Source organism: Trematomus bernacchii, unplaced genomic scaffold (genome assembly GCF_902827165.1).
Source record: "Trematomus bernacchii unplaced genomic scaffold, fTreBer1.1, whole genome shotgun sequence".
Lineage (NCBI taxonomy): Eukaryota > Metazoa > Chordata > Actinopteri > Perciformes > Nototheniidae > Trematomus > Trematomus bernacchii.
Genome location: NW_022987774.1, coordinates 120,001 through 132,500, shown reverse-complemented (window position 1 = coordinate 132,500; position 12,500 = coordinate 120,001). Strand labels below are relative to the sequence as shown.

Below are 12,500 nucleotides of genomic sequence, written 5' to 3'. Positions count from 1 at the left end.
CCATCTCTATAACAACCTGTCTGAAAATCAGCTGATCAGGACTGAAAGCGTAATTAAATTAAATAAGGACAGCTTTGGTGACTCATTTCCTTCCTTCAGATGAACGTTAGTGTTTTAGCAGCGTCTCAGTTTCACAGGAGAAACGTGTGAAAACTGAGACGTGAGGAAGAGGAGGAGGAGGAGGAGGAGGAGGAGGAGGAGGAGGAGGAAGAGGTGAGGAAAGCTGCAGGGTTTCAGAACAGAGAGATTCATGAATGTGCATGTTGCAGACAGAAAGATTATAGCATGGGGTTTTCAGTGGGGAAGACATGCTTGAGACTTAAACATTTGGTTTTGTTTTAAATACAAAACAATTATATATATATAAAATAAAAATAAAAATATAATAAAATACAATAAAATAAAATACATTAAAATATAATAAAATACAATAAGTTAAAATAAATGAAAATATAATCAAATTAAATGCAACAATTTTAAATAAATACATTAAATCAAATTAAATAAAAAATAAATACAACAAGTACAAATACATAGATATAATAAATAAAATAAATATAATAAAATACAATGAAATAACATAAATATAATAAAAATATAATAAAATACAATGAAATACATTAAATTAGATTACATTTAAATGTATTTCATTCTAAAATGAAGTTACTGTCACAAAATCCCTTCATCCCGATTCGATGAATGAAGCTCTCTGACCCTTAATGATTAGTGCAGTAAAGTGTGCAGGACTGCTGTGAATACACTAAGGAGTTATTGCATGCAGTCAGTGGACACCATGGATTAAACCCCTCCCAGAAAGACCCTCCTCTCACCGGCCACCATCAGCGTGAAGTCGAACCCTTTCTTCACCGACTTCCTGTGCAGCTGGTTGGGCAGCGAGGCGAAACCAACGTAGTCTTTCTCCTGTAAACAACAACAACAAACGTACATTAAATCAGTCATCTATTATAATTATTATTAATCACTTGTAAATGTAATTGTTATTATTTAATGTCTAATTTAAAGGGTTGTATATTTTAAATATTTGTTATGTCATGCATTCTCTGTTTTCTATTTCATTCTATTTTCTCTCTATTATTATATATTTTTCTCTTTGCATAAATGACGGTATTTTATCCATGTTTTCCAGTTTTATTCCATGTATATTTTGCCGTATTTAAATCACGTTATGCTGCATTTGGAGGAATGTTAATCCCTGATCACATGAAACTCTAAGAGAGAGAGAGCAACACGGAGAGATGTATAATCTGTAGTGATCTCTGTCTGCAGAAATACTCTCATCATGTGCAGATGTGGAGATATGTAGGTCAGAATAAATCACAATGTTCTTCCGGGTCAGATCTCCTTCCTCCTCCTCAGCTCCTTTTCTTCTAGTAGGACATTACCCATGATGCATTTCATGTTTTATTGAAGAGCGTGCCCTGAGGTTCTTTCTATGTTTTCATAATGCTGCACGGAGAGCAGCGAGGGGAGGGAGGGAGCGCGGTAAAAACGGGCGAAAAGAGAGGGAGACGAGACGGAGGGAGACGAGAGGAAAGCGGAGGAGGGGCGCCCACAAGGCAGGGCAGGGGGAAAAGAGGCGGGAGACAAAAGCGAACAAAACAACACACAGCGCACACACAGCGCACACACAGAGCACACACAGCGCACACAACAGCGCACACAGAGCACACACAGCGCACACACAGCGCACACAGAGCAACACAGCGACACACAGAGCACACAGCGCACAAAGCGCACACAAGCGAACACACAGCGCACACACAGCAGACAAAACAGCGCACACAACAGCGCACACACAGACTAGCCACACACAGCGCACACACAGCGCACACACAGAGCACACACAGCGCACACACAGAGCACACACACAGCGCACACACAGAGACACACAGAGCACACACAGCGCACACACAGCGCACACCACAGACAGCCCACACACAGCACACACAGCGCACACACAGCGCACACACGCACACAGCGCAGCACAACAGCGCACACACAGCGCACACACAGACAGCCCACACACAGCGCACACACAGCGCACACACAGACAGCCCACACACAGCGCACACACAGCGCACACACCGCACACAGAGCACACACAGAGCACACACAGCGCACACACAGAGCACACACAGCCACACACAGCGCACACAAAGCGCACACACAGCGCACACAAGAGCACACACAGCGCACACAGAGCACACACAGCGCACACAGCGCACACACAGCGCACACACAGACCACAGACAGCCCACCAGGACAGCGCACACACAGCCCACACACAGGCACACACAGCGCACACACAGCGCACACACAGGCACACACATCTCACACATCTCACAACATCTCACACACATACATCCACACACATCGCACACCTCACACACATCTCACCACACATATCACACACATATCACACACATCGCACACACATACATCCCACACACATCTCACACACATCTCACACCTCACACACATCTCACACACATCTCACACACATACACACACATCTCACACACACTCACACACATGACATATCACACACATCTAACACACATCTCACACACATCTCACACACATCCCACACACATCTCACACACATCTCACACACATACATCCCACACACATCTCACACACATCTCACACACATCTCACACACACCTCACACACACCTCACACACATCTCACAGACATCTCACACACATCTCACACACATCTCACACGCATCTCACACATCTCACACACATCTCACACATCTCACACACATCTCACACACATGACATATCACACACATCTCACACACATCTCACACACATGACATATCACACACATCTCACACACATCTCACACACATGACATATCACACACATCTCACACACATATCACACACATCTCACACACATATCATCACTCACACACATCTCAACACATCTCACACACATCTACAACACATATATCACACAACACATCTCACCACCACATCTCACACACATCTCACACACATATCACACACATACATCCCGCACACATCTCACACACATGACATATCACACACATCTCACACACATCTCACACACATTTCACACACATCTCACACACATCTCACACACATCTCACACACATGACATATCACACACATATCACACACATCTCACACACATCTCACACACATACATCCCACACACATCTCACACACATGACATATCACACACATATCACACACATGACATATCACACACATATCACACACATCTCACACACATCTCACACACATCCCACACACATCTCACACATATCACACACATGACATATCACACACATATCACACACATTTCATACACATCTCACACACATCTCACACACATCCCACACACATCCCGACTGTGGGTTCACACCACGCTGCGTCTGAACCTCTGACTAACCGTGCAACACGGAGGGAGAACTCAGGATGGATGGAGGATGCTCGAGGGACTTCGGTTTGTTTTACATCCCAAAATAAAGAAGCTCAAATGAAGGCGGAGAGGAGAGGAGCCAAACACAGGAACATTTCTGTATCTAGATCCAGGATATAGAATGAAGATAATTTATCTTTTAAAAAGTACATTTCTGATTTGATTTGGGACGATAGAGCTTACAGAGGAATAGTTTGGCTCACTTTCTCCACTTGGGGTGATTTCATGGATTATTTATTACACAATAAATACACAGTTGATCCCTTTTCTCTGACCTTTTGACCTACAGTCTTGCAGTTTTACACTAAATGTGTTAAAGCTGATCTAATTTAAAGGTAGGGTAGGTGAGTTTGAGAAACCGGCTCGAGATACACTTGTTGTTATATTCCATGGAATGCTCTTAACATCCAGATAGCAATGAATATCTGAAGTGCTTTGACAAAATATCCATAAATAAATATCATCTGTGGAAGCCGTAGTACTGTAAAAAGCACGACCAATCATCTGAGCCGGCCCGGCTAAAATAACTGGATGGCCTACCTGCCTGTCAGCCTTCCATCTGTGCACAAACTTATCTCGTGCCCTCATTGGTCATGTGCGCGTTCGTGTGTGTTGGAGGAGGGGCTCTGTAAGGAAGGGGCAGATTTTCTCCGGTTGTGTATTTTCAAATTCTAGTGCACTCGAGCCGGTTTCTCCATTCTTACCTACCCTACCTTTAAGTCATCTGCAGGTATTTTTGATCATTTTCTTACCTTTCTTTTGCAATTTTCCAAATATTCTCTGATTCTAGCTCCTCCTGTATCTGATCTGATTATCGTCACTAAACATTACATTTGTTCAAGCTTTGATAAAGTAGACATTTGAAGGGAATGTGGAAAATGTTGATTATAAAGTCCCAAAAGCCCAAAGTGATGCATTCAAATGTCTCTTTCTGTCCGACCAACCGTCCAAAACCAAACGTAACATAATGTAGTTATGAACGGAGAGTCAGAGCGCGACGAAGCCGGAGCGATCTCAGAGTCATTGACTGTTAATGCATTATTAAACTCACTGTAAATGTGTTTTCTGTCAGTCATGTTACTCACTGCACGAAATATATTTCAGTAGTTGGTTATGAACAGCTTCTGATTTTATAAACCGAGAATCAATAAGAGATGAATAAATAAAAAACATAAAAGATATATTAAAATATGTCAGTGATGAGAAAGAGGTCAACAAAGGGAGGAGGATGAAGGAAAGAGGATCACACACACACACACACACACACACACACACACACACACACACACACACACACACACACACACACACACACACACACACACACACACACACACACTTGTCTTACCTCTGCATCATCTGAAGGTACATTCCATGAGACATCAGTCCGCGTGCAGAGATCCAGCAGGACAACACCCGGAAGAGGAAATAAAAATACAAATATGTGTGCATTTATTTGCATTCATCGATCATTCTCCATCTGTGTGTGTGTGTTCAATGTATGTGTGTGTGTGTTTAATATGTGTGTGTGTGTGTGTGTGTGTGTTCTCACCTGTACGCGGTGCTCTGCTCCTGGTGGTCCTGCTGATGGCCGTCATCTTGGACTCAGTGTCTGGAGGACAGTGGATGGAAGGGGCGGGTCTGTGGAGCCCCCTTTAATAAATACAATAAATATAAGCTGTGCAAAATGTCACCAAGAAGCAAGAAGATCCAGAGAGACCGAGAGCAGCAATTAAATGTGCAGACATGGGTCTAAATTACACAAAAAAGGGACGTCATTTCTACCGTTTTTCTCGCCGTTTCTGCACAGTCGGCTGTGCTGCAACGCATTGTGAGGATCTTTGTTGTGAGGAACAGTGACTGCAGTTCAGAGGAGCGGCCGCAGGGGGCGCTGCTGCTCTGTGTGTAGAGAGAGGGGTACTGCAGGTGGGATGGAAATACAGTAATACATGACAATAATGAGTGAAAACAAACAATAACAGAAACATATATATAGCAAAAATAAATACTACAAAAACTAAAACATGAATAAATACTAACTATGAATAAAATGATTTTTAAACATGAATACAAATATGATTACAAATTAAATAATGTATGAAATAAAAAATATGGTACGGTAATAAATTACAATAATAAGTGAAAACAAAGAATTAAAAAATATATATAACAAAAATAAATGAGAATAATAAAAACAAAAATATAAATATAGGACTCTTTAAAGTAGAGACACTACATACTGATATACACCTGAACATCAGCAGGAGAGAACTCTTTAAAGTAGAGACACTACATACTGATATACACCTGAACATCAGCAGGAGAGGACTCTTTAAAGTAGAGACACTACATACTGATATACATCTGAACATCAACAGGAGAGGACTCTTTAAAGTAGGGATGCTACATACTGATATACACCTGAACATCAGCAGGAGAGGACTCTTTAAAGTAGAGACACTACATACTGATATACACCTGAACATCAGCAGGAGAGGACTCTTTAAAGTAGAGATACTACATACTGATATACACCTGAACATCAGCAGGAGAGGACTCTTTAAAGTAGAGACACTACATACTGATATACACCTGAACATCAGCAGGAGAGGACTCTTTAAAGTAGAGACACTACATACTGATATACACCTGAACATCAGCAGGAGAGGACTCTTTAAAGTAGAGACACTACATACTGATATACACCTGAACATCAGCAGGAGAGGACTCTTTAAAGTAGAGACACTACATACTGATATACACCTGAACATCAGCAGGAGAGGACTCTTTAAAGTAGAGACACTACATACTGATATACACCTGAACATCAGCAGGAGAGGACTCTTTAAAGTAGAGACACTACGTACTGATATACACCTGAACATCAGCAGGAGAGGACTCTTTAAAGTAGAGACACTACATACTGATATACACCTGAACATCAGCAGGAGAGGACTCTTTAAAGTAGAGACACTACGTACTGATATACACCTGAACATCAGCAGGAGAGGACTCTTTAAAGTAGAGACACTACGTACTGATATACACCTGAACATCAGCAGGAGAGGACTCTTTAAAGTAGAGACACTACGTACTGATATACACCTGAACATCAGCAGGAGAGAACTCTTTAAAGTAGAGACACTACAGTACATACTGATATACACCTGAACATCAGCAGGAGAGGACTCTTTAAAGGAATAAACTATCTGATGGATCTCAGGCTGGATGACAGCAGAGGAACAATGAAAGGAGTGGAGAGGGGGAGAAACAGCGGTAACTCACCCTCTGTTTCCTGTGAGAGGTGATGGGGAGACAATGAGAAAACCTCCCCCTCCTCACCCTCCATCTCCCCCCCAGGACCACAGTGACCTCTGCACACACACTGACCTGCAGATTTAGCCTCGTTTTGGCACCATGGGGAGGGGGTTTCACTTCTAAAATGGTATGGAGATATAACATTTAATATATCATCATCAGAGAGTCCAGGCTTCTTTAACAAATACACAATCAGGTATTTACTTTAGTTTGTATTCCTTTTTCTTGGTAGTATTATAAAAAACAATTAAATTATTGTTTTAATTCAATTGTTACCCCCAAAATGACTCATCTAATGTATTAATGTAATCATATAAAATTAGGAGCGTCTTATTTGTCCAGTGTGGTAATACTGTCTATAGTAGTGGATTGATTTAGAGTCACAGGGTCACATGACACGGAAACAACTAAAGACAATGCGACTTTTCAACTAAATGAAAAATACAGAACTTTAATTTATATGTTCATAAAATATAGAAAAAACTTAAACAATCGTATATTTAAAAAGAGACTCTTTTGATGTGAGGTTTCGCACCAAAACACATCTCAGTGTTCAGTGAACAAGCTATGTTGAAAAAGAAACTTGAGGCAGTGATGGGAACGATGGTGTGAGAAACATGCGTGTTAGTGTGTTATTGTGTGTGTGTGGTGTGTGTGTGTGTGTGTGTGTGTGTGTGTGTGTGTGTGTGTGTGTGTGTGTGTGTGTGTATGTGTGTGTGTGTGTATGTGTGTGTGTGTGTGTGTGTGTGTGTGTGTGTGTGTGTGTGTAGGAAACAGGCTGCTGCAGGAACAATAGCTCGTCACATATGTTCTGCAGAGATTCTGCTGTGGAGCCCCCCCCCCCCCCCAACAGGAAGTGATTGTTGGGACAATGGAGGGAGAAACAGGAGGAAAAACATTCTTAGTTATTATTTGTGAAAGATGCACAAAATATGGTGTGTGTGTGTGTGTGTGTGTGTGTGTGTATGTGTGTGTGTGTGTGTGTGTGTGTGTGTGTGTGTGTGTGTGGGTATGTGTGGCCTAGCATTACTATCCTTGTGGGGACCTAAATCTGTTTACACAGTTAGGTGTGGGGACTCGCCTCCCTCATGGGGACATAATGGAGGTCCCCATGAGGGGAATCATTAATTTTAGGGTGAAGACTTGGTTAGGGTTAAGGTTAGGATAAGTCTCCAGGAAATGCATGTAAGTCAATGTAATGTCCCCTGAAGTGATGTATACATGGTATGTGTGTGTGTGTGTGTGTGTGTGTGTGTGTGTGTGTGTGTGTGTGTGTGTGCTTTTGGGGCTGAATGTGAGCTGTAGTTACTTCACAGATGAAGACACACCTTGAAGGTATTGTATTATAATGTTGTATTGTCATCATCTTGTGAAAGTTTATAGATTGCTGTCTACTGTATATTTTCAACTTTGTAATGCTGCTTTAATTCTATTTTGAGATGTTTAAATTCTAGTATTGTTTCTTTCTACTTATGTGCAATGCCTTGTAACTGAAACTGAATGTGATTAACGATAAATAAAGGTTAATCTTCTCCTTCTATAAGAGTTAAACGTACCTCTACGAACTGCAGATACTTCAAGCACCTTAAATCTAAATCTTGAGCATGAGTTTGACTTGTAACAGAGTATGTGTTTTAGTACTTTTACTAAAAGTACTTCTCTGTAAAGACAATGTGGGTCAAAAAGTCCTAACAGAGGGTTTATTTCCCTTCGGTCGGATCGGTGTTTGAAGAGAAGGAGTCTGCAGGAGGAAGGAGAAGGAGAGGGAGGAAAGCCGCCCAGAAATAGAAAAATAAACATTTAGAAAGAAGCCGATTCTGTGTTATCTGTGTGATGGTGCTGCACACAGACAGGAAGTGCAGCCGTCACACAGGAAACCAGCCGATGGACGAGATAAAGGGTAAAAAAAGGTCTCCGGAAGTCAAAACAAATCACAAGACAGGAATCAAAGTTGTCTAAAAAAAAGAGCTTATATTTTAGTCTGTATATCCAACCCAGTCTCACAAAAAACGTGTAATAGCTACATTTGTCCACAGGGCAAAACGTAGTATATTCACAAATAATCCCTCTATCTATCTATCTATCTATCTATCTAGCTATCTATCTATCTATCTATCTATCTATCTATCTATCTATCTATCTATCTATCTATCTATCTATCTATCTATCTATCTATCTATCTATCTATCCATCCATCCACCTACCTACCTACCTACCTACCTACCTACCTACCTACCTACCTACCTACCTACCTATCTATCTATCTATCTATCTATCAGTGAGAAAAAAAAACATGGCGGGCAACCAATTTATTTTTGGTGGAAAATCCTAAATTGTTGGATAGTTTGGCCGTTAAAATGCTTTTTGATTACATTTCTAGTGAGAAGTGTATACTGTACTTTTATAATCTACGTCCAGTCGATGTGTAGGATCCATAGTTTGATAGATATTACGAAGATTATTTGAGCTCCATGTTTTTTTTTTACAAAATGAGGGTTATTTGTGATTTTGTGCTTTGCGTCGGGCCGAACCACGCCCCTTAGCTGTGATATAATGACCATATACCACGGCCTGTCGTGAGCTATTGCTTAAATATACTACGTTTTTGCCCTGTGGACAAACGTAGCTATTACACGTTTTTTTGTGACACTTTGTTGGTATATCAGCGTTGTGAGGTCAACAGAGGGACTTGAACGCACCTCAGGGCAGATTTGAATGAAAGCCCATTGACCTCCATGTTCACTGACATGCTATTAGCGTGTTGAACAGAAACACATTGATTATTCTATTGTGTTGAATATTGTGTTCATTACAGATCATTAACTGGACTGGAAAGAAGAATAGAAGAAGGATCATATCCCTTACTGCAGAATCTGAATTTATAAAATCATAAAGAAATAAACCAGAAATTAAAGTGGACCTATCATGCTATATTTGAATAATATAGTGTAGGACCATACCTATATAAGGCATATTTATACTTTTTTTTTTTCAAAATACCAAACAGATCATGCATTTTAGCCATGCCTAATTTTGCTCAATTTGACATTTTTTAGCTCTGTTTTAGCAAGGGCTGATTCAGTGAGAACAGCACCATCTACAGGCCTGGCATATGTACTACAGCGTCTCCAGCGCTTTCGAACGGCAATGGCCGTGGCTGTCTCCTCCTGATTGGTGGAGTTGGCCCAATAGCCGTAGCGCCACCGTCCTGACGTCAGGACAGTGTTCAAATCTGGATCAGTTTTTATCAGATCCGTTGCAGCCCCTTTTTTAGAAATTTGGGTATGGAGGAAAATAGAGAGGGTTGTGTTTTCTGACACTTGGTGAGTTCCCTGGAACACCGGGGACACATATTCATGTATAAAAGACGTACAAAAGTGCATTTTGCATGATAGGACCCCTTTAAAGTACACTGTAAATAAATATCCTAATTTTACAGGAAATAACTGTAAAAAAATATATATAGTAATTATCATGTTTTTTAAATAACTTGCAAAAATCCTGTAAAATTCCAGATATTAACTATAAATTAAAACATTATTTGAAGTATTTTGACAATAAAAACAAATAACATTTATTTAAATATATATAGTAAATGTACTATATAATATTTACAGTATTTTTGCACTTTCAGAAAATACTGCAGATGTACATAAAATACAAATTATTATCTGTGATTAAATATGTAACTCGTAATATAAAAACTAATAAGTGACATGTAAAAAAACGTAAAATGTAAGTAATAATAATAATAATAGATTTAATTTGTAAGCGCTTTTACAGGTGCTCAAAGTCGCTTTACAGAGATAGTGAAAAGAAAAGAACAACAAATAAATAGGTTCTGGAGGACGGGAGTGATGTGGTCTCGGGAGCGGCTGTGGGTGAGGCGGGCAGCAGAGTTCTGGATATGTTGGAGTTTATTGAGGAGGTTGGATGGTATGCCGTAGACTCTAGAGGATGCTATTGCAGTAGTCGAGTCGTGATGTGATGAATGCATGAATCAGGGTTTCAGCAGCAGAGGAGGAGAGTGATGGGCGGAGACGGGCAATGTTTAAAACAAAAGTAAAACATGTTTACATAAATCATTTTCTTGATATTCGATTGAATCCACCACAAACACAAAATATCCAATGTTGAAACAAAAGTAAATAAATATGTTTTCATGAAATTCCTCACTTATTATATAGATGAGAGTAACACATGCGTCACTTCCGGGCAAAAATTACGGCCCCGCCCACTTTTGGGGGAAAACAAAGCTGTCATTTGAATGGCGGTCAATACAAATTCTGAAGTTTTTGCCAATCCGATCAGACATTTTTTAAATACAGTTGACAATATCATTTAAAATAAAAATCATAGAAAGTGGAGAAATCTCTGCGGGGAGGACCAAGGTTTAAAACACACACACTGTTATTTACTCAACAATAAGTCACAGTTATCCTTGTTTTATTTATGTGTTATGTTGGTGTGGTTTTTTTCCATTGGTCAATACACAGTAATAATTATATAGTCTTACATGCAGTATATTGTATGTTTTTTAAATTTTTTAAATGACATTTAACACTAGAACCGCCAACAGGTACATTTGTGAAAAAACGTTGGGTTTGTGTCATGCATTACTGATTGAGATCACTCAGATCCGCCATTCAGTATCCCCATTGGATCTCCAACGTTTACTATCATACGTCACGTTCACAGTGAAAAGTCTGCCAACTCGCGCCGAGTAAATTGCACAGACAGCAGCTAGTAAGATTGATTTCAGCAGCCGCTTGTCTGGAAATGCCGAAGACTAGAAACGGTTTTGAAAACTTTTGTCACGTAGTGATCGTCTTCTCAATAAAACATCTTTGCTGATGTCTTCTGGCCAATCAGAATCAAGATAACGGCGTGGTGTTGTTGCAGGAAGTCCCGACGGAGAATACTTTTGCTGTAGAACTACTCTTTATACATCCATGGATACAACATTCAACGTAATGAAATAAGACCCCACGGTTTGATGATTGATAGGTGTGTGGGCTGTCTTTCATTTTGACTCACAGAACAATGGGGGCTATCCACCCTTATCCACAATGTAAAGTAATTCACACAGCCTCTTCCCTCTTCTCTCTGTGAGGAGCAGCAGGTTCAGCTTTCAGAACAAAGTAACAAAACACAAAAATTGCATTAAAGGTGGAGTATGTAATTTATTTCAGAAACCCTTTTTGTTATATTCCATGGAATGCTCTTAACATTTCGATAGCAATGAATATATTAAATGCTTTGACAATAAATACATTAAAAAATGTCATCTGTGGAAGCCGTAGCGCTGTAAAAAGCACGACCAATTAGCGAGCCCGGCTAAAGTAACTGGATGGCCTACCTGCCTGTCAGCCTTCCATCTCGTGCACAAACTTATCTCGTGCCCTCATTGGTCATGTGCGCGTGTTGGAGGAGGGGCTCTGTAAGGAAGTGGCAGATTTTTTCCGGCTGTGTATTTTAGGGTTAGGGTTAGGGTTAGGGTTAACCTAAGGGGTTAGGTTTTGAGTTATGGTTGGGGTTTGTGATTCATGGTTATGATTTGTGTGCACTGGCCTATTGGTCTGTGGATGGGTGTTGTAATGTGTGGTTTGTGTGGTATGAGAATGTGTTGGTGTTGTCAGCTGTCATTTAGCCCCCTCGGGATGGTGGTGCCCAGTTTTTGTATCCACAATTTCTCCGCCCTCTTTC

The 12,500-nt window shown here is 40.4% G+C and overlaps 1 protein-coding gene and 1 long non-coding RNA gene across 2 annotated transcripts in view; one reads left to right on the top strand and one right to left on the bottom strand.

Annotated features, from left to right (window-relative positions):
• The window catches only part of sept5b (septin 5b), a 15,008-nt gene extending 9,704 nt beyond the window's left edge, over window positions 1-5,304 (bottom strand). The window contains 4 exon segments of the mRNA XM_034148965.1: window positions 831-921; window positions 4,825-4,835; window positions 5,029-5,129; window positions 5,262-5,304. Coding sequence (XP_034004856.1) covers window positions 831-921; window positions 4,825-4,835; window positions 5,029-5,074 — 148 coding nt within the window. The 5' untranslated portion in view covers window positions 5,075-5,129; window positions 5,262-5,304.
• Window positions 5,305-8,088: 2,784 nt separating this feature from the next.
• LOC117497088 overlaps window positions 8,089-12,500 on the top strand; it is a 6,529-nt gene continuing 2,117 nt past the window's right edge. The window contains exon 1 of the long non-coding RNA XR_004557341.1: window positions 8,089-8,129. This is a non-coding gene — a long non-coding RNA (uncharacterized LOC117497088). The remainder of the gene's footprint in view (window positions 8,130-12,500) is intronic.